The sequence below is a fragment of the Camelus dromedarius genome, chromosome X, assembly GCF_036321535.1.
Source record: "Camelus dromedarius isolate mCamDro1 chromosome X, mCamDro1.pat, whole genome shotgun sequence".
Classification (NCBI taxonomy): Eukaryota; Metazoa; Chordata; class Mammalia; order Artiodactyla; family Camelidae; genus Camelus; species Camelus dromedarius.
The window spans coordinates 96,699,005-96,722,745 of NC_087472.1; the positions used below are offsets into that span (position 1 = coordinate 96,699,005).

Below are 23,741 nucleotides of genomic sequence, written 5' to 3' on the forward strand. Positions count from 1 at the left end.
TATTTTTTCAAAGGGTACAAAGGCACTGCAGTGGAGAAAGAATAGACTTTTCAACAAATGGTACTGTAATAATTGGTTATCCACATGCAAACCCCCCCAAAAGACAAAAGGAACTTGGATCCTCACACCATATACTCACTATATATCAAAATTAATTCAAAATGGATCATATACCTATATGTAAAACCTATAATTATAAAGCTAGAAGAAAACAGGAGAAAATCTTTGTGACCTTGAGTTAGGTGAAAATTTCTTAGATAGCACAATAAAAGTGTAAGGCATTAAAAACCAAACTGATGAATTAGACTTCATCAAAATTAAGAACTGCTCTTCAGAAAACACTTGTGATAGATTGAAAAGACAAGGCACAGACTGGGAGAAAATCTCTGCAAAGAAGATCTGATAAAGGATTTGTACCCAGAGTATATAAAAACTTTCAACATCCAGCAATAAGAAAACAAGTAACCCAATAAAAATATAGGCAAAAGATTTGGCAAGATACTTCACCAAAGATATACGAACAGCAAATAAACACATGAAAAGATGTTCAAAATCATTAGTCCTCGAGGAAATGTATGTCAAACCACAGTGAGATACCACTTCACACCTATCAGAACAGCTAAAATTAAAAAGACTGATGATATCAAGATAAATGGAAAGCCTATGTTCACACAAAGACTATACATAAATATTCAAAGTAGTAGTTTTAATTGTAATAGCCCCAAACTGGATACAACTCAAATGTCCATTTACAGGTGACCTACCCAACATGGATAAACAAATTGTGGTCTAGCCAAACAATGGAATACTACTCAGATGAACCACTGATATATGCAACAACATGGATGAATCTCAAAATTATCACATTGAGTGAAAGAAGCTAGACCCAAAAAGAGCACATGCTATTTGATTCCTCTTATATAGAACTCTAGAAAATGCAAACTAATTTATCCTGACAGAAAACAGATCAGTGGTTGCTTAGAGATGGGGGCTGGGAAAGGAAAAAGGGAGGGACTAAAGTGGTGTGAGGAAACTTATGGGCATGATGGAGGATACGTTCACTATTTTGACTGTGGTGATGGGTGTATGCATATGTCAAAACTTCTCAAATTGTTCTTTCAATGTGTACAATTTATCATATGTCTATTATACCTCAACAAAGCAGCTGAATTTTTTAAATTAAGATTTGTGTATTGTATATTGAGAATATTTTTCCCTGGCCCAATTTTCTATGTGAAGATTATAACCATAGTCATGCTTAACTAGGCACTCACCATTTATTAGTTATCAGAGGCAGAAAAACAGGGATTAAAAGCATGTTATTTTCCTCCTCTTTGAAAATTATTCATCTTTTTACTTGCAGAATTAAACTTCTTCAATCAGTATACTTCAACATTTGGCTAGAATGTGAAACGTTTCAGTAAAGTCCGGAAGGAAATAAATGACTTGATAAAACATAACATTTAAATTTGAAAAATTCTATCATACTGTTTTGTCCATTATATTGTTGATCTCTCATCTCAATCTGACTAAAATACTATTAAGTATTATTAATTTCACTAGCATGGAGCTTCAAGTCTAGAATCAACTGAAAAAAAATGGAGTTCTGTCAGAAAAGGAATGTGACTCTATAATTCAGCCCCTGTTCCAGCTGTTCTTCACGTGTGAAGGCAAACATTTCTGACACTTAAGGAGTCATGTCCGTTTCTGAAGCGATAACTGGAAGCAATAAGAATGGCATATGAAAAATTAATCAGAATGAAGCAAGCTCCAAATGTGAGAAACATTGGTGTGATGTTCAAGTTAATGTTCTTTGATTTTTGCTTATGAATGACCAATTGATCAAGCATCATTTGTTGAAAAGATTATTCTTTTTCCATTGAATTGCTTTTGCATGTTTGTAAAAAAAATTAATTTGGTGCATTTCTGGGTTCTATTTTGTTCTATTGATCTATGTGTCTATTCCTCCACCAGTATCACACTATCTTGATTACTATAGCTATATAGTATGTTAACATCAGGTAGAGTGATTCTTCCCACTTTATTCCTCTTTATCAAAATGTTTTAGCTATTCTAGTTCCTTTGTCTTTCCATGTAACTTTTATTTTTTTATTTATTCTTTTTTAAAATTAAAAATTTTTGTTGTTTTGTTTTGTTTTTAAATTTCCAAATTCCATTTAGAATAAACTTGTCCATATCTACAAAAAAGTCTTGCTGGAATTTTGATAGGAATGGTGGTAAACCTGCATATCAATTTAGAGTTAATTAACATCTCTACTATATTGTAACATCTCTACTATATTGTCTGCCAATTCATGAACACAGTATGTCTCTCTATTTATTTAAATCTTTGATTTCTTTCTTCAATGTTTAAAATTTTTCAGCATACATATCCTTTACATGTTTTTCCTAGATGGGGTTTTTTTTTTGGCAGTCATTTTAAATGGCATTGTTTTTCAGTTTTCACATGTTTATTGCTAGTATATAGGAATAGACTGATTTGTGTGTATTTATCTTGTACTCTGCAGCCTTGTTGAACTCATTAGTTCTATGAGTTTTTTTGTGGATTCTTTGGGATTTCCTATGTAGACAATCACGTCATCTGCAAATAGAAATAGCGTACATTCTTTCTTTCTGATCTGTATGCATCTTATTTCCTAAGTGCTATGTTGAATAAAAGTGATGAGAGTGGACCTCCTTGCCTTGTTCCTGATCGAGGGAGAAAGCAGTCAGTCTTTTACCATTAAGTATGATGTTAGCTATATGGTTTTTTTTTTCAGTGCTCTTTATCAAGGTAAGGAAGTTCCCCTACGTTCCTAATTTGCTGAGTGTTTATTATGAATGGGTGTTTAATTTTGTTAAATGCTTTTTCTGCATCAATTATGTTATCATGTGATTATTCTACCTTAGCCTGTTGATACAATGGATTACAGTGATTGACTTTTGAATATTTTACCTTTATATCCTGGAATAAACCCCACTTGGTCGTGGTGTGTATACTTCTTTTTATATATTGTAGGATTTGATTTGCTAAAATTTTTTGAGGATTTTTATGTCTAAGTTCGTGAGTGATATCATTCTGTTGTTTTCTTTTTTGCACTGCTTTTGTCTGGTTTGGGTATTATATTGCCCTCAAAATGAGTTGGGAAGCATTCCTTCCTCTTCAATTTTCTGCAATAGTTCCTGTAGAATTGGTGCTAAAACTTATAGAATTTTAAAGCTGGAAGGCACCTTTGAAATCACTGAGTACTGACTGGGATCTTGATTTGACCATAGGGACACCAGAGACCCCATTTTTTTCTCTCTAGGTAGCCAGATTCAATTGTAGATTTCTATATCTTGGCAGATTAGCAAAGGAATTAAAACGACTATTCTTGACACAGAATTAAAAGAAGACAGTATGTTCAGAAGGCACTAAAAAGTCATTTACTAACAAAGCTGATATTTGTTCTCTTCAGTGCACTATAAAACCAGGAAATGATGAATGAATTCAAACGTTGAAGAAATAATGAACCAAAGCAGTAAAGGCTGGTGAGTCTTAGGTTGTTTTTCACCAGAAACTGACTCTGAAGCAAGGATTCCAGTGCAAGTAGTTTATGTAGAAGGTACAAAAACAAACAAATACCTCAGTAGGTGAATGAGGAAGTTACTGGGGAAGTAAGACAAGGAAGGTAGGGCAGCCAACAGAGTGAATTATTAAGTCCACTGCCACTGTGGGTGACTGAAACTTAATCATGTCAGGGAAATTCTGAGAACCAGTGTAAGGCACACACATGCCTCAGTTACTCCACCAAAGACAGAAGGAGCTGGGATATTTATATATCAAGTTCTTTCAGGCACTGAGTTAGAGTCACGTTTGAGGGGCATTAATTCCCTGGCACTTCTGGTCTGTTATGTAAAAACCAACAGCAGAATGCCCTAAACAAAGGTCTGCTTACAAAACAAAAACAAAAAAATCCACAAAAAAAACCTCCAAAACCAAAACAAAAGCAATAGTTTTACCTGTGGGTCCCAAAATTACTATTGTGGGTTTTGCATTCCTCTCTTAATCCATTCTTCTCTTCTTTTTGTGGTTCTTCATTTGTCTATACTGACATTTTACAAAATTACATTTTCCTAGGTTTAAATTTAAAAAATTGTTTACCACTCGTACATTGTGGTGGTCTTCCTAATGATGCTATTAAATATGAATACAGAATTTTATGAATAAGAAAAAAAAGGTGGTCAGGGGTTGGTAAGTTGGAAGTTAGGCTGTGTGCATGAAGCGGTAAAGGCCAGGGGATACATGCTGCACATCTACAGCACCTGCCATAGCTGGGGAGGGGAATCACATTTTGAAGACAGTGAAATCACCTTCCATAGAAAGATTTGTGTGATTTTAGAGGGAAAATATGAATATCATGATTTAATTTATTCCAAAATTACTCAAACTATAGAAATATATTCCTGGGAGTGATGCTGTAAAACTTGTCAAAAATAATATTCCTTTGATGCTGTGCCTTCAAAAATAATCTATGAAGGCAAAAAGGGACTGACAATGCATAGTCTTTGCATAGAGCATTTTTATTCACTTTAAATTAATGCAAACCTGAATATTATCATCTTATGCTATTTAGCATGTTAAAAGAATTACATCAACTTATTTGTGCTAAATGAAAAAGTACTCTGAATGAGAAAAAAAAAGTAATGGATTGCATGCTGAGAATAACCTATGGATTAATATTTAAAGTTTCTCAAGAGATGATGTCATAATAAAACTTCCTGGGACAGAGAGTATAATGGCATTAGTCATAGATTTCCAGAAATGCTGATCCAACATCTTTTAACACTGGAGGATTTTTATTTATAGAAATCTGTAACAATTATTGATCCAAAGTAAGCTCAGGTTGTGTTTGATTCTTTCTTAATATTCCATGATGGAATGGTATAATGTTTGCTATTTATTTTTTTAGTCTGGTCCATAACCATCATATCTTGATTTTTTTCACTTTTCGAAGTTTCTCATATCTTTGCAAGTGTTGGAGAATATAATTTGACAGGTTAATTTTAATACCAAAGATTGTCACAATTTAATATTACCAGGGAGAAATGAATATTCACTCTTCCAAAAATACAGAAGGAAATGACTTACTTGTGGAGAACTTTAAAAAATGATACACATGAATATTTTAAACTTAATGTCATTTGTATGAATCATAGCTGAATATAATACTGTAAATTTATAGAGTTGGGTTGAAATTTCTTGGTATTTGGGCAATCTTCATTCTTTCTTATCGTTCTGGTCCACAGATTTGAGCATCTGACCTTACTTCCAAGCAAAGATTGAATAGTAGAGGTGAAGTAATTTCTTGTTACTAAAACTTCATTAATTTCATAAGCATAATATATATATACAAAACGTTCACTATCAAAACAAGCCACAAACTTATTTTAAATTAAGCCACACTTAAAATAATTTAGCCAAGTACTGTTTATGAACAGGAAGACCTGATGTCTTATTTAAAGCAAATCAACATTTCTTCAAGTTGTCAGTATTATTTTAGAAATAATTAGCATTAGTTAAGGAGACTGTATTATTGGTTTATCATAGGAAAAAGTTACAGAGAGCATCAACTTATAGAGTCTTATTATTCTGTGTCCTTTTTTAAACTTAAGGTTCTGATAACTTAGAACTATGTAATCAAATTTCCTCTTCTTTTAAAAAATCCTTTATTGCTGAGTTCCTACAAACTGTTCCTATAAAAGTTGCAGTCACCGTCAGTGGTGCCTGGTAAATGTACTAGCCTTGAACAACAGACAGAGGTTTCTATACAAGTGGTTATGCAGTTAATAATTTCTTCAGGAAGGCATTGCTGCACTACTTCTATGCTATTATCAGGAGTCCCTTTGTCAGTTAATATATGTTTCACATATAAGGCCTAACACTTGAAGATGCCTCCTAAGTTGGCGACCAAGCTAATGTTACAGAGTAAACTATAACAATTTGTCCCTCAAAAAGATTCTGTCAGTTGTCTGAAAATATTGAAAGTATTTAAAAATTACTTCATATTTTTTATAGCATCTCATTCAGGCATGTAATAAATGTTCAATATATATTCGCTGAATTAGTATTTTTGCTGTTGTCATTGTTGTTAATAATAAAGAATGAGCCTTTAGATACATCTACCAATTTACAAGAAATACAGGGGGCAAAAGAACATGTTAAGCTACCCCATGGGAATTTAATCAACAAAATCCAGATCATGGGAGATGCTACAGATAAACGATTTAGTTTTGTCAACAAATTGTAAGAGGGGGAAAGAGAGGTGGATGGGGAACCTACAGGTTAAAAAGAGGTAAAAGATGTATAAAAATAGTAGGTGAAATTAAATCATAGTGTTTATGGATGCACACTTAGGTGAGGAAACTATAAAATAATGAAGTGATTACCACAATAGTCAGAAGGATAGTTACTCTTAGGAGAGGAGGAGCAGGTGGAGCACTTCTGGGGTGGTCAGCCATCGTTCTTTTTCTGACATGGATGGTAATTACAAAGGTGTCCCGGCTTCCAATAATTCATTAAATTGTATATTAGTTTTCTATAGTTTTCTATAGGTGTGTTATATTTAACAACAAAAAAGTTTAAGAAATAAACAAGAAATACATATATTTTCAAGTTAGTTACCAACATGACACCACAACAGATGTCCTCAACACCTCAACAGATGTTGAGAAGAGATGTCCTGTAGCTCACCATTATATAGTATAGACAGATACAATAGATATAAATAACAGCAAGGTCACAGAGCATAGTAAAATGTAGTAAAATAATTAGGAAGTGATGAGTTTTGAGTAACTAACTGTGCTTTTAATATAACAGTTTACTCACTTGTATGTTTATACAACTTAATTTTTAATAATGGCTATATTTAACAACTGGCTCACGAAATTCCTGGAAATGTAACAACCAGCTTGAGCAAAGCTAAGTATGAGCTGCTCTGGCACACTCCTGTCTGCATCCCAACAATTCTGCTTTCTCGTATTTTTAAAAGAAATTTAGTTTTTAAAATGAAATGCATACTTGCACAATGTTTTAAAAGTCAAATAGCTCTGCAATGATTGTTGAAAAATCCACTGGACTCTGCTCCTCTTCACCCCATTTTATGATTCTTAGAGGTAACCATTTCAATTATTTTAAGTGATTCTTTCTTATAAAGACACCAGTCCTATTGGATTAGGGGCCCACCCTACTCTAGTATGACCTCATCTTAAGTAATTACATCTACAACAACTTTATTTCCAAATAAGGTCACATTCTGAAGTACTGGGGGTTAGGACTTCAACATACATTTTCTGGGGAAGAGGACAGGACACAATTCAACTCATAACAGTGGGAAAGGGATTTTGTGTTTTAATTGCTTCTTAAACAGATTTTCAGACAATTTCTTCTCCTTCACTTCACCCCTTACTTTCAAAAATAGCCTGTTTGCTGCTGCCAATTCCTGAGCCTTCGGGGTGGGGGTGGGGTGTCTCATGGTGTAAACTGCTTGGCTTCTTAGCTTTCCTTAGCCAGTTTAAGACACAGTTTTCTCAGATATGCTAAGTCAACTACCACTCATAAGTTTTCCAACTGACAAAATTTTGCCACTGTTTTCTCTGATCTTCTCTGATCTCTCTGTATCATTGAAGGTTTATGCCTTTAAGAAAAGTCTCTTTACCATTGTTTTAGTGGGTTTGAGGGGGTAACAGAGACTAAAATAGATACTCAAGCCAGCATTTTCATTCTCTCCTTCTTAAATAATGTCTTCTTTCTTAATTCTCTTGCATCTCAAACCACAACAAAACTTTTTAGAGAAAGAGTTTCTCTAATCTCTATATATGTGAATAATGGAGGGATAGAGAGAGACATGGGGTAGGGAGAGACAGAATCAGATTTGGTTGATTTAAATCCACACTCTATGATACTACTCTGCCTCCATGGAGTGAATAAACAAACATCGATATAGTACTCACCACTCAAAAAGTGAATGGCTGGAAAGCAATCTGACAATGCATATGAAAAACAATGCATATGTTTAACATCTCTGATGCATAAGTAGTACAACTCTCAACATTTTATCCTAAGGATATAATTTAACAGAATGAAGTGACACTGTGAACTTTCACTTATGGTGAATGGTAGACTAAATATTCTGAAAAACCATCCCACTACAAAAACCTACAAACCCTAGATAAAATACAAAAAACCAAAAAAACCTTTTAAAAGGTATAGTTGAGCTTGTAAGAAGGAAAATCCTCAGGAGTGAAAAATAAAGAGGGAGCTATAAGCTAGCATGGGATGTGACTGATGACCCTGAGTACATGTATCACTCCCAGGAACCTAAAGTCTCAGGTCTTCATAACCTCATGTATGTGGGAGACAAGATCTTGGGCTCAGATAAGGTTGGAATTGAGACCTCCACATAAAACCAGACTCTCAACAGACAGTAAGGTAAGACAAAATGTAGATAAAAGAGAAGGAATGCGGGAGACTCAATCTTCTTCAGTATAACTAAAGAGCACATAGTATATTAAAGTTTCGAGACAGAAAAGAGATAGCATCTAAAAGGAACAACAATTAGACAGGCAGTAACAGTGGAACAACTTCAGATTGCTGAGAGAAAACCAAACTACTGTCAATGTAGAATATGACATCTACTGAAATTATGTGTTTAAGAATAAGGGTAAAATGAGGACATTTTCAGAAAACCAAAAACTGAGCTATCACCAAAAGATGTTCATTAAAGAAGTTTTCAAGCGTATTCATCAGGATAAAAAAAAATAATCCCAGAAAAAAAAGTCTGAGATTTATAAAAACAACGATAATGTCTAATTTGGAGGTTAAAAACAAGATGGTGCTAAAAAAAATTGGATAACAATAACTTTAAAGACAACAGGATGATGATTAGCATTCTAACGCCCTTGGATAGTTTGGGAAGGGAGGTGGGGCTATTGATTTAGATTTTACGGACACATTGCTAAACTTTAAGAGTAATTACTAAGAATAAAAATAGAGTTATAACTCTCAAAATAATAGAGGGGGAAATGTATAATCAAAAGAACAATCTGAAAGAAAAAAAGACAGGAGGGGAAGACAAAAAATCAAGACAGATAGCACAAAATAAAATGGTAAAGATAATTCCACATATCAACAATTAATTAAAATCACAATAAAGTGTAAAGTTTCCAAACTCACCAGTTAAAAGAAAGATATCCTCAGACTGGATTAAAACAAAACAAAACAATCCAGATACTTGCTGTTATCCTAGAGAAAACCTAAAACACAAAGAAGACATGGTATATCAGAATAATTAATGTTAGCTGCTATAACAAACCATCCCTATGATCTCTGAGGCTTAACACAACAATCAGGTTTATTTCTTGCTCACATCAGAGTTCATCAGGTCAGAGTGCTGCTTTGGCTGTTGTTCCTTCAATCAGTGACATAGGAATCTGGGGTCTTTCAATCTTAGTTCTACCATTTTGGAGTTTTTTTGCCTCAAGCCACGTGAGCAGGGGAAAGAGTGCATTGAAAACCACGTATGACATTTTAGGGGCCAAGCACAGAAGGGCTATACATCACTTCCACAACTGTAACTGTAAAAAGAGCTTGGAAATGCAGTCTTGTGTTGCCAGGAAGAGGAAATGGAATTAGTGAGCATCTAGCCAGTCTCTGACACACACAAATGTTGAAAATAAGAAAAGATGGAAAAAGGTATGCCAGGCAGACACTAACCAGAAGAAAGCTAGAGTAGCTGTGTTCATAATGGACAAAACGGTCTTCAAAAAAAAATATATTGTTAGGAATAAAGATAGTAGCCATATAACGATAACAGATTCAATTCGCCAGTAAGAGATGCAGTTTCTAAAATAAGGTGCCTAATGATACCTTCAAATAACATAAAGCGAATATTGACAATTACAAGGAGAAACCAACAAGTCCACTACCATTGTAGGATGTAACATATATCTTTCTCAGGAATTGATGTCGCACAGACTAAAAATGAGTAGCATAGTATAGGAAATAATAATACAATTAACAAGTTTGATCGAAAGGACATGTATCTAACTACAGGGAATGCACATTTTTCTGAAGAGTACAAGAAAGATTCATGAAAACTGACCATATACTTAGCTATAAAGCCAGTCTCAACAAGTTTCCCAGAATCAATATCATACAAATCATGTTCTCTGATTACAGTACAATTAGGTTAAAATAAATACCAGAAAGATAACCAAAATAAAGAAGACCGTGTATGATGATGTTCACTCTAGCATTAATTACCTATAATAGTGAAAAATTCAAATCACCGAAATATCCAATGATATGGGTATGGTCAAGTAAATTATGCCTTATCAACCCAATGGGGTATCATGTGGACATTAAAAATTACTTGTTTAAAAAAAGACTATGTTTAAAATATAATATTAAGAGAAAATTTAAAATCTATATGTTACTTATGATTACAACCATGGGAAAATATTTGTGCATTTAGACAAAATAAGTGTGCAAATTAGAAAGGTATGAACAATTGAAAACAGTTGTTATAGTGGTGAGATTATATGTAATTCTACTTTTAAAAGGATTTTCTGTGATGTGGTTACATTGTTTAATGTGAGTTAAAAGAATCAATAGAAGACAGGCTCTCTGTCTGGCAGCTGATGCTAGTTATGCCTTAATATCCATTACCCCTTTCTTTTCTAACAATAGAATTTTAGTTGGGTACATAACTGCCCAAAACAAGAGTACATTTCCCTGCCTCCCTTCTAGCTAAGCATTATGATGGGACAAAGTCATAGCCAGTGAAATATGAGAAGTGGGTGCCCTTAAACGTAAAGAGTCTGTCCTCCTTTGACCTTTTCCTTCATCTTGTTACCTGAAATCTTCCTTTAGCTTTGTTATGGCCTGTTACATGGGGGTACTGAATCTGATATGCATTTGACTGGATGAGGGACTGCTTTCCAGTTTAATAAATGAGAATCTGTGTGACTCATGAGGACAAATATGTGTTTTCTATTCAACCGGTGCCAGTACAAGCTCTGAAAACAACAGGATTATCCATCCTATTTTTGGAAATCAAATGAGGACATATTAATATTGAAGAGTACACATGTATGTTGAATATATTCCAGTGGGAAATATACATATTTACTCCAATATTCTTTATCATTTAAGAGAATGTTTTAGGAAAGGATGGAATCCATTTATAGGCTACTTTGCACAATTTAAATCAGGAATAAACCTCCACATTTTAAATGTTAAACAAAATCAAAAACTATTTTTAAAATGCAATAAATAATGCACTTTGTTTAATTATCACAGCCTCAGGGAAGATTTGATATAATCTAATAGCCTGGATCACAAAAAATCAATAATTTGTACTATATCAGGAATGAGAATTTATCAATTCAAAAGGAAATTGATAAATATTACTCAAAACAGTCTTTATATTTAAAAAAATACAAAGCACAACATTTTTTTGGTAGTGGGAGGTAATTAGGTTTATTTATTTATTTATTTTCAATGGAGGTACTAGGGATTGAACCCAGGATCTGGGTTAGCATGTGCTAAGCATGCGCTCTACCACTGAGCTGTACCCTCCCTCAACAAGGTGCAACACTGAAGCGGAGACAACATTCTGCCCCAGGTGCTCACAATGCTCAATAATGATTAGGTATGCCATGTCATGCCTGCTGTAGCAACAAATTCATTATTATTTTTATTATAATTCAGAGTAGGTCAATCACAAGCTGTTCTATAAAAACAACATGCTACTAAAAAAAAGATACTGGAGGCTGACTCAAGAGCAGCCTTTTATTCTGTGAATTCTAATATTTATGCGAAGCATAGCCTGCTCAAATATTTTTTTAAATGAAGGAAAATTGAAATTGAATAAAAGGTACAGGGACTAAATACTCATCATCTTGAACAAAACCATATACAGCTAGACTGAGTGCATCTAGTTGAAATAATTTATTTAGGTTAAAATTCTGTCAGCAAGAAATATTTATACCTATGTTAATACAAAAGGGCTTAAAAATCTGCCACACTTTTGGTTAAGAGAGCATACCAAGGGCTTGTTTATATTTCGTTTTCCTTGAATGCACATACTCATCATTTATAGACAGACAAGCAGATTGTTGAATAACTTGATTTTCTGTCAATTAGCTGTGCATTAACATGATGGAGAACTATTAATACACAAGTCTTGACACCAGGCAAATAATTCCTTTTCCTCTTTTTCCAATTCATCATTTGACACGAGTTCATTAACTTTCACAATGTCAAAAGAGGGGGTGGATAAAACGATTGTCTGTTTTTGCTTTGTACCTGATGTGTCCATTTGCAGCTCCTAGGTAGAATTATAAATAAAAGTGGAAAGTGTTTTATATTTTATTTTTCACTATTTTATGTTTTTATATTTGACTGTTTATACTTAGCCTCATCTCAAAATATTTTATAGCAGATTTTTAAAAAATTACAAAGTAAAATATGAATACATGTTCATTGTAAATATTCCTGCAATGCAGTATACTGAAGCAGATTTTCCACTGCATATAGTTCTTAGTAAGTGTAGATAGAAATGACTTCCATTTTGAGAAAAGCACCATTAGAGATGCGCTGAATCAACAATGTCAACATATAGAAATAGGGTTTTTTGCCAACTCATGCTGATGTGGAGCCAAAACGGCCGTTATTTACCAGAATAGCTACTCATATTGTTTAAGAATTTTTAAAATATGTGTTACCAAGAGGAACGTAGCTTTATACTATCCAGGGTATATACCAAATGTATGTATTTCATCCTTGAACTTGTAGATTAGGAAAATTCTACTTATGAAAGTAGAATTACTTACAGTTTGAATATTGTCCAAAAAAATACAAGTTAAACTTACACTTTCTGCAGAAACATTTTTCTCTTTAGCCATCTTATAAGCTTTTCTCATTTTTTCAACTTTCATTTGAGCTTGCTTGGATCGACGACCCAGATGTTTAATTTGACTTTGCTGCTGGTAGCGTCGATATAAAGGTTGAAGACTTGAGAAGGATGAGGGGCACCTAGAAAATATTTGTAGTATAGACAGAAAAATTCCATAAAATAATACAATTTAAATGTAAAGCAAGTTCCAAATTTTATTAAAGCATCCTCTAGCAAATACGTCATAAACCTCAGTGCTTAGAGCAATACTGCATGTAAGTTTTTAGGTCAAAGTTATCATTTCTGCCTATTATATAGCATGGTTCTTTATCTGCCACTTATGAAGGTGTATAGATAGATGATGTTTATGATGATGATGATGAAAATTATAAGACATGGTATCAATTTAGAATCAGTTTTCTTAGAAAACACCATGTAGTAGCCATTTGAATCTTTATATATAATCGTATATTAACATCAAAAAGGATTACATTGCATAATGGCTGAAACAAGCTGTTTTTATGTGTTGGGACCAGACACAGTTGGTGCCGTGCTCATAATCCCCTTGGCCATACCAATGCAGGACACGAAGGCCCAACTTCTAACTGTCAGCATTGGCCTCAATTAGGCGGAGAGCTTTCTTACGAAAACAAGAGCCCACATGCAGGGAAAGTGCCCCAGAATTAATACCTCCCCTCCTGAGCTACCCTTAACCAATGACTAATGGGTGCTGGTGTATAAATATCTTAACTCCCTTGCCCGCTGCGGGATAACTTGAATTGCATGTTCTACACTGGTTAGGGCGTTCCCAGGAGGAATTAAGTTTCAGTTACCCACAGGGATAACCTGCTTGTTAACATACACTGTTTTGGCTGCCTGCTCTTTCCTGTTTCATTTCTCTACCCCACTGATGAGATCCTGGTGCTTCCTGGGATCACCTCCCAAATAAGCTACTCGTACTCAAATCCTTATCTCAGAGTTTGCTTCTGGGAGATCCTAAACTAAGACTTCATTAAAAGAAGCCTTTAAGAAAGTACTTTTTCCCTCTTCAATTGATATAGAATTTGGCTACTTATTTGCCTCTTTAAATGACTCATTCTTGGATAATCAGAGGAGGGAACCTACAGTTATATATGGTGACAGAGAAAATTACACCATTTATTCAACCTTGGTGGTAATAGGGTTAAGTTCCATATTCAGTGCTTATACGGATGAGTTAGAGGAAATCTATTTCATGATGACAGACTGAGCCCTATACCAGGCCATCTGTCTGGTAAATGTATAGCTTTGATTATAAAATAAATGGGCTAAATTATGTTATTGGGTCAGCACCCACTCATTTCTACTTCTGAAAAAAGCCCAGTGTGTTTGCCTAACAGTGCGTCACCAGTGTCATTTCATGTACTAAAGGAGTATTTTTCATTCCAAATACGACTGTGTGAAAACAGACTATCAACAGATCCTCTTCAGTCTGATTATCTCTTTTTAAGAAAAAAGGCTCAACTTGTAAATAAGATAGGCTAGGTAAGACTTGGTAATGGAAAGAAAAAAGGAATATAATTGGTGCAGTCATATTCTGTCCATGTTGTTCCAGATCATAATACAGTCTATTTTGCTACAACATACTTTTCTATAATGTGAACTGGCTCATATATTATTGGTAAAGAAGGGAATAATGTCACTGTAATTTATATGCAATTTATCCTCGGCAAGGGGAGCCAGAATAGCAAGAGAAGAATTACAACCTTCAGCAGAAAAGGAAAAAGTCTTGCTCTGTGCAGCATGGGCAACAGGGGCCCTTTTGGCTACATTTATGAAAACAAGAATTAACACCAGCACCTAGGACTCTCTCCCCAGAGAGGCCCCCCACAGCCAACAAGCACAATCTTACTGCCCTCCACCCTACTCCTTGCTTTGGGTGGTACATGGTTCTTGGCAGGTCACATTGCCTCTCATGCCCACTTAAAAGGCCATCACATTGGCCCAGGTCTCCACTTCCATCTGCACTGCCTCGGTGCCCACTACCTGCTCTAATTAAAGAGTGGCCAGTATTTCCACTCTATTGTACCTTTTTTTTTTTAATATTTTCTGGGGCAGACTGCCTAGTGATACAAGTTATCTCCCCAGGTACCAACTGTCCTTTTTGTTAGTGCTCTGTTTACAAAGTTGCATAAGTTTTGAGCAATCTGCCCCAACCTCATTTTTCCCAAATGCTGTTATTATCTTTTGTGAGCTATTTGGCAGAATGTGACCATTTCCAGAAGTGCCCCTAGTATTGCAAACCCCAGTGAAGGATCAACTTTTCCTAACTTCAGAAACAATTCGTAGCTGGTGCTGACGCATCTCTTCTGTTTTTGGTCTTTGTAACAGATACTTCATTTCTTTTTTAAGACGGTTTGAGATTATTCCAGTCTCTGCATAATCAACTATGTCATACATTATCATTGTCCTGGGAATGCTTTCGAGGTTTAACCTTCGCCAATAGTTATTTCTGCCACCAGAAGATGCAGGGGTCTCATCCAGAAGACTGGAATACTATATGGAAAAAATAACTAAGCATGATTAGCTGTAGTGCTTTAGAATGTTTGTAGACACATTTCCCAAGGTTCCACTCAAATGTTACTTCGTCCAAACAGCATTCCTTGATCCCATCTCTGAACTTTACTGGAATTCCTCTTCTGTGACTCTTATTTCTGACTACTTGATGTTTTAGCTCTCTGTGTATCTCTCAGCTCCCCTACTGGAAGGGAGGATCCTTCTCATACAGTATCATGTACATAATGTCACACTCACTAAATATATATCTAATGCATAAACATTACTATTTATTTAATGTATAATCTTATTTATTTAATGCATAAACATTAAACCTTTAAGGTAAATATAACTTAGATAAACTAAACTCAGGATGAGCCTAAAAACTGAAAATAGCTATGTGATCTACGTATCTGCCAATGTTTGTTTGTGACATGCTTGCATTGAGAAGACAGTTGCACAAACCTTTTTAGAAATAATTAGCTCATCTCTGGCGCTAAGTGGCGAATTTCACTATTTTCATTTCAAGTATTTGTAGAAATCGCACTTTTCTCTTTTTAAAATTTAAAATATCAAATTAGGAATTAAAAAGGTAAATACATGTAATCAATCAACCTTATCAATGTTCACTTAAGAGATAGAAATAGGGCAGGAGGAGCTACAATGCTAGGAAATGGAATAATAGCTACGCATTTAGGATATTACCCACCCCTCCATACACACACACTCTCTTGCACCTAAACAAATACAGGCAGTCCTCCTTTTGTATCATTTAGGTATGCACGAATTTCAATTACCACCATTTAGTCAAATGAACTCTGTCCTTCAACACCATGGTTCAAATTTCAGTTATCACAGTATTACTGAGTAATTGCATAAAGTACAAACTCTGCTGCTAGCTTTTCAGTCCATTGATTAGTACATAAATAACAGATATGCACGGTGGTAAATGACAAATCAGTTCACTTCTTTCAGAGTGTGTCAGTGACTGGTCACTGTGGATCTGCTATTTAGTTCACACACAGACAGCAAAGTATGTAACTGTGTTGCCTCTTCGTCTCCCAGTGATAAACCCATGTGACATTTTATAGATAAAGATAATCAAAGGGGAGAAAAGTCCAACAAAGAAACAAAGTGGTAAGACTGGAAATGAAATTCACAGACTGTTAATTGGAGTTCTAGAAGAAACAGGTGACCATGGGGATGTTGACACTATCATCATTCAAGAGACTGCAGGTAGGCTGCTAGAGGAACTTGGTGAAAGTGAATCTAGCAACATAAATGAGGAAAATGGCTGTGATGAAAAGGATGAAGTTTTCTCAGAGGAAGTAATGCTGGCAAAAAAGACACTTCATATTAAAGAAGCTCTGAGATATTCCACAACATTAATTTATTAAAAAAAATTAGAACATTTATTTTATCTTAGTACAATTAATTCAATTTAATTTATTTTAGGGGGAGGCAATTAGATTTATTTATTTATTCTTAGAGGAGGTACTGGGGATTAAACCCATGACTTCATACATGCTGAGCATGCACTCTTACCACTGAGCTATACCTATCCCCCAAGATATTCCACAACACTTAAAGTGCAAAGGACAAAATGTTGGTAGGTGATCCAAGGTTAGAAAGAAGTATGGCAATTTGCCAGGGCATAGAGAAGATGTTCACTCCTTATTGCTAGTTATATGAGAAGAACAAGAGGGCAAGCGCGGTTTAAATTACTCTTGATAAACTGGGTTTTAGGTTTTTATTTTTAAACAGATTTATTGAGATTCACATCTCAATAAAATGCAGAGTATAAAATTTAATAGTTTTTAGTATGATTGATAAGCTTTTTACAAAGAAGTTAATAAGCTTTTTACAGAGAAGTAAAACATTTTAATTCTCAATGTTTCTATTTTAAATTATAGTGTACTAAATACATGTTTTGCTTTTTTCCATTTTCCTATATATTTATAACAGACAGTAAGAGTTTTTAATGTTCTGACAAGATTTTTGAAAGGCAGGAAACAATCACAATTTTTCCCATTGATGACTGAGTTTGCTCTGCATGGTTTACAGCTTGTGTGGTCATTTTTATGGCCCTGAACTACTGTGCAAAGTGAGGACTGCTCGTATATTTTATTTCCAGAGAGTGGAGTGGTAAAATGGGTAAACATCTCAGAACTGTCAATGATCGGCTCTGTATTTATTGGCTATATATGACCTTGGGCAAGTTTTTAAAAATCTCATTAAACTCCATTTTTCTAATCTGTTAAAGGGTCACATAATTTACAAACTTGAAGATTAAAGCAGATAATATGCATATAAAGAACTAAAAACAATGCTGTGTCTGTCCATAAAGGGCTCAATGAATGTCAGCAATCATTATATCTCTCTCTTCCAATTCGTCAATCTGGTGACTTCTTTCTATGACACCAATGCTTGGCAGAGTCACAGTCTGCAAGTATGAGACCCATGTCCTTAGCAAATATAGTTGACATCCCCAAACTCTACTTATTTCCTGGTTCACTTCCCTATTCTTCCAGGTTTAGGCTCTCAAAGAAAGAAAACAGAATTGGGAATCTCTAAAGCACTGCATTTAATTTCATGTTTCACAAGGAAGCAACTGAGTGAACAGTTAAGGCCATATATTATCATTACTATGAGCTAGAATTTTGGGATCACTTGTTTCTTTAGAACTTCTAAAATAAAACAGGGTAATAATAGTACCTACTTCTTAGGGTTGTCATGATAATAAAGGGAGTTGGCATTACACAGCATTTGCTATTATTATTATTCAGGTATCTAGTTTAAGTTCCCTGAGTCAGCACTGCTGTCCGACCTGTTACGCAAACCAGAAACCTAGGAGCCATGTTGGACAACTTCTTTCGGCTTACCTCCCTGTCTTCAAGGCCCACTGCTTTTATTCTCTAATTATCTCTTGCATCTCCAGCCAGCCCTAAACCAAGATACCACCATCTCTCCTAAAATCTGTAGGAACCTCTCAACTAGGAGAATGCTTCTGCTGTCTCTAATCTGTTCTCTACATTGCAGCCAGGCGGATCTCTTCACTTATTAGATTATATCACCTCATTTCCTGAAACACTGCACCAGCTTCTCACTGGGCACAGAATTAAGGCAAAAAACAAACACCTTACTATGGTTGAAAGCCCTGCATGATGATCTCCTACCAGCCCTCCAGCCTGACTGCATACCACACCGTCTGTGCTCTCTCTTCTCCAGGTCCACAAATTTGCTTTCAGGATGTGCAGCTCCTCCTGCCACAGAGTCCTGGGGTGCACCACCTGCTGAGCCCCAGACTGAGGCTGTGATATATTGTTGATTGCCTGCCTATCAACCATTTCTCACTTTTCTCTTACGGAGCCCTGATTTTTTTTTTTTCAGGTATGGAACTGACATATGATCCAGGAAGGAGGCCCCCAGCTCATGAACCATGAACGTTCTAAGTCAGTTGTGGAAAATGATCTCCTTTCCCATTATCACTGATTGGTTTATGGGGAGCATGTGATCCACTTCTGACCAATGGTACCTGTGGGGAAGTCTGTTGAGGGCTTCTGGGAAAGTTTTCTTCCTGAGATAAGCAAAAAGATGCTAGGAATCCCCTTCTTCCTGCCTTTTAATGTAGTTGAGAATGTGATACTCATCTTGTTACTGTGTGAAGGAAGCCACGAGAACTGTAGAGAAGCTGACCCAGGACCCTGATGTCCTTGAGCTGTGGCATTAGCTAGCCCAGGACACACCTGTCCAGGGACTTCTTATATGGAACAACAAATGTCCTTTATTGTTTAAGCCTCTTGTGAATTGGGATATTCCATTACTTGTAGCAGAAAGCATCCAAACAATAATAGAACCCTTCCTCACTAGGTCAAATTCCCGTCATGCACTCTTAGCACCATGTATTTATTTTTTTCTGATGTTTTTAATTGAGATAAAATTCACATAATATAAAGTTTACCATTTTAACCATTTCAAAGTGTAAAATTCAGTGGTTTTTAGTAAATTCAAAGTATATATCACTACTAATTCCAAAACACTGCCATCACCCCAAGAAGAAACCCTACATTCCTTAGCTATCACTCCCCAGACACAAAAAGCCACATATTATATGATTCCATTAATATGAAATATCCAGAATAGGCCAATTCCGAAAGACAGTAGATTAGTGGTTGATAGAGGCTGGAGTGATGGAGGAATGGGAGGTAACTGCTTAATGGATGTAAGGTTCCCTTTTGGGTGACAAAAAGGTTCTAAAACTAGATGGTAGTGATGTTTGCACAACACTGGGAATGTACTTAGCTCCGCTGAATTGTACACTTTAAAATGGGTAAATTTTATATTGTGTGTATTTTACCACAGTAAGATAATGGATGATTCTTTATTCTTAGAGGATAGGATCAGATGGCTTATTTTGTTGTTTGTTTTCAGTATATAAATCTAAATTCCTTACTTGCACGTAGTCTTTCAGAGTGACAATATCTATTTTTTTAGTTATTTTGAACTTCTGGAAAAGATGTTCATCTTCCATAATTTGATGATAAAATTTCTTTTCCCCCATCATTTTGCAAGCATCAACCACCGCCTATAAAGAGAATAGAAAATACTTTTAAAATAGTAGTATAACAGTAATAACTATCAGCACACACTTTACATTTTTTTTGTGACAAATACATCAAATACTGTTCCTTTCTTCTAGCAGTTTGCTATTCAATAAAAAGACTGTATTTACAAAGAAAATATTTTATAGGATTTTTAAACCACTTAAAATTTGTTTCCATAACCATATCCACATAGTTTTAAAATGCAGCTAGAGGAGTAGTTGAATCTATAATCCTCAGAGGACCATAGTTTTTAAAAAAAAATCTGTTTTTCCCTCTTTGAAAAACATTATTTTCCTTAAAAAAAACAAACAAACCTATAACGTCATTCATGCTGTCAATGCAGAGAAAACTTATCTGTTTATTAAGCAGGTTGCCCTAGGAACCGCACTGAAAGGTGGTACTGGGGCCAGCTCTCTTTTATGTGGTAGTTAATACATCGCCCCCAAACGGAAACATGTCTGTTTCAGAGTGCTTAGACCTCCCTCTCCTTCAAGCTTCATGCTCAGTAGCAAAAGAGCAGCAAAGGGTTTTTTCTTTTCTCTCCGAAATGTCAACATTTTGTACTCAAGAAAAGCACCAGAGAGGGCAGAGACAGAAGAATCACAGAAAATACGGAGTCTCAAATCGTGTCTGGCCCTATTTGCACCATACCCTTCCACATGTATCTACCCTTGTGCGAAGAGCTATACACAGACTGTGAGTACAGACTTAAGAGCTCCCCATCCTCCTCCCCACCCCACATCAGTACGTGCTGACTTTTCTAATACATATTTATATTATATGTTTGTGCTTTTGGCCACAAAGGGTATGCTCATGTGAAGGGAGACCTGGCATAAATGAAAATTCAAGTATTGTTTGATTCCAGATCAGTTTCTCTTTTTCTTTGTATCTTAGAATGTGATACTGTGAAAGTATGGGAACTCGGTGTTATAATGCTGATATAAGGCCACAGAACAGCAGTTGAGACAGGATTAAAAATCGGAATCTCTATTTTTTCCTTAATACACAGTACAACAGCAAGCCTTAATGTATTTTCTACTCCGATCCTCACTTTTGTTATCCAGAGTATTTCTTACTTATTTCTTTATTTAAATTCCAAAACTTAGAACTCAGACACATATGGAAAAATGAAAGAAAATATTCAAATGGTTGTAGTTTTATTCCTAATGTGCTAAATTGAAGGGACAGAAACAGTTTCCTAAGAATGTGATGGAACCTTTCTTTAGGCAGATTATTTTTGTTTTCCATTTCATTAGTTTCTCTATACATGATGCATCTATGGAAAGGGCAGTATTGGCACATATCCATTATGCGTTCTTGCAATTAATTTCCTGTGGGTTCAAATTAACCATCCCTACAGTGACATTAAAGGTAAAAGCAAATAGTTATACACTGAAAGTTCTGAAAACTATATAATTTCTGTCTTGAGAATTTCTTTAGATATAACTATATTTTATTTTAGCTCAAGTTACTTAGAAAAGGTATTTCTTGCCAGTTCCTCCCTACTCTACTCCACTCAGCCATCGGCACCATTCTCTCCAAGTCCCAGTTTCCTTATTTGTACAGTGTCTCAGCTGTGTGGCTCAGCTGTGTCAGGCCCACCCCAGTCTCTCGGCCAAAAAAACCCCATGCCTGGCAGCACAGGGCAGGCTCGTTGCCCACTTGTGACAGGGGTTTGAAAGAGAGTTTGTCCTCCAATGACCAAGATGTTCTTTATCAGACATCGGCCGTGTATGGTCAAATTTAGGAAAGTCCTTCTGGATAGGAAGGGATAGGAATGAAGAGCCCAGCACCAGGAGAAAGGGAAGGTGAAACTAGGCAAGGATTCCAGGAGAGCAGTCAATCAGACAAGGATTCCAGAGGCAGGTTCCATTCCTAGTGGGTGACTCAAAGGGTCAGAAGGGGGCATCTCTAAATTTGACACCTTCCTTGATACCTGGCATCACTGTGGCCCAGAAGCCCCCACAGCCCTGCAGCTACTTACTGGCATATATCTATACTTGGGCTTGTCAAGTTACTCTAATATCTCAAGTCACTTCCCTGCCTGGCTGGAAATTCTCACTCACAAAGGTAGTAATAGCTGGGATCCCCACACAGGAAGGTTTCTTGGTTCGGTACAATTCAATCAGTCTCAGAATTAATAAAACCACCATAACTGCTAGTGTTCTTTCAACCTTGAAGGGTGCACAGTACAGTGGAAAGATGGAGAAGGGTTCAAGTCTCAGTTCTGGACTTGACAAGTCTCTCCAAGTTCCAGGTTCCCCTTTAGGCAAAATGGGATAACATGTACCTCATCCGAGTTATCAGGGGCCATACAAGAGAACATGCTTAGCGGGGTTCCTGACTCTGGAGTCAGGCTCACTGGGTCTTGGTGTCAGTTCCTTCACTTTGTAGTTGTGAGACCCTAAGCAAGACACTTAGTCTTTCAAAAATGAAGACAATAACAGAATCTACATTCTAGAGTTTATGAGAATTAAATGATAATGCACACAAAATGTTTAACATCATACTTGATAGTGCTCAATAAGGGCAGCTATTATTAATGATAATATATTTTTTGTTTTTTACATAAATGCCCAATCCTCAAAAAGAACAAGGATTTTCAATTTAAAATAATCGTTGCTGGATGTTAATGCTTAAGAATTGTCATTTACCCAGAGGTGTCCAGGCCACAGTGGGTTTGAGCACCTTTAGGACAGTGTTTGTCAAATCATATTGTGCCTAGGATCACCTGGGGGTCTTGTTAAAATTCAGGTGCTGATTTGGTCGGTCTGAGAGCCTGCATTTCTAATAAGCTCCAGGGGAAGCCAGTGCTGTGGGTCTGCAGACTACACTTTGAGCAGCAAGCTTTAAAATATTCTAAATATAGTTGGTAGACTAACTATAGTGACAACCCTCTGTAAATAAGCATTGCTCTGAAAATAGACCATTGAAGTAGGTAATTGAAAGGAGATCTCTTTTTTATACACATGGCTATCCAACTGTTCTAGCACCATTTGAACTGCTTTGCACCTTTGATGAAAATCAATTGATCTTCTATGCGTGTGTCTATTTCTGAATTGTCTTTTCTATCCCATTGATTTACGTATCTATCTTTTTGCCGTCACTTCACTGCTGGGATTACTGTAACTTTTAAAGTCTTGAAATCAGGTAGTGTAAATCGTCTAATTTTGTTCTTCTTCTCCAAAGTTGTTTTAGGCTATTCTACATCCTTTCCCTTGTTTTTGCTTTTTGTTTGTGTGTGTGTGTGTGTGTGAATATATAAGAAATGCTATTGGAAAGCAGTAAGGAAATGAAACCAGAAATGGAAATAAGAACGAGGGGAAAGATGGAGCAACTAAAAAAGAATTGCTGAAACTCTTCTCCTTCATAAATGAACTTGATTAAATACCTGATTGGTCTAAAACTGACTTATTTCTTTCATATTAAGAAATAAATAAACTTAGGAAAGTTATATCAGTTTGCTAAAGACACAATGTCTACATTCAAAGAGCAGAGGAGTTGAGTGAGCTTACAGTGAGAAAATTTCCACTTCTACAGGTTTTATATTAACCATGAATCCAAGTTTTGCCAGAGTTTGTTTTGAAGCTGAAATAAAGGGAAAAGGAACCCTAAACTATTTTCTCCAAGTTGGGTATGTTCTGATTATTGCAAACCCCTTATA

The 23,741-nt window shown here is 35.6% G+C and overlaps 1 protein-coding gene across 1 annotated transcript in view; it reads right to left on the minus strand.

Annotated features, from left to right (window-relative positions):
• Positions 1 to 1,441: 1,441 nt before the first annotated feature.
• Positions 1,442 to 23,741, minus strand: part of CXHXorf58 (chromosome X CXorf58 homolog) — a 30,592-nt gene continuing 8,292 nt past the window's right edge. The window contains exons 7-11 of the mRNA XM_064483208.1: positions 19,927 to 20,058; positions 15,239 to 15,473; positions 12,916 to 13,085; positions 9,215 to 9,294; positions 1,442 to 1,719 (exon numbers count right to left, since the gene is read on the minus strand). Coding sequence (XP_064339278.1) covers positions 9,235 to 9,294; positions 12,916 to 13,085; positions 15,239 to 15,473; positions 19,927 to 20,058 — 597 coding nt within the window. The 3' untranslated portion in view covers positions 1,442 to 1,719; positions 9,215 to 9,234. The remainder of the gene's footprint in view (positions 1,720 to 9,214; positions 9,295 to 12,915; positions 13,086 to 15,238; positions 15,474 to 19,926; positions 20,059 to 23,741) is intronic.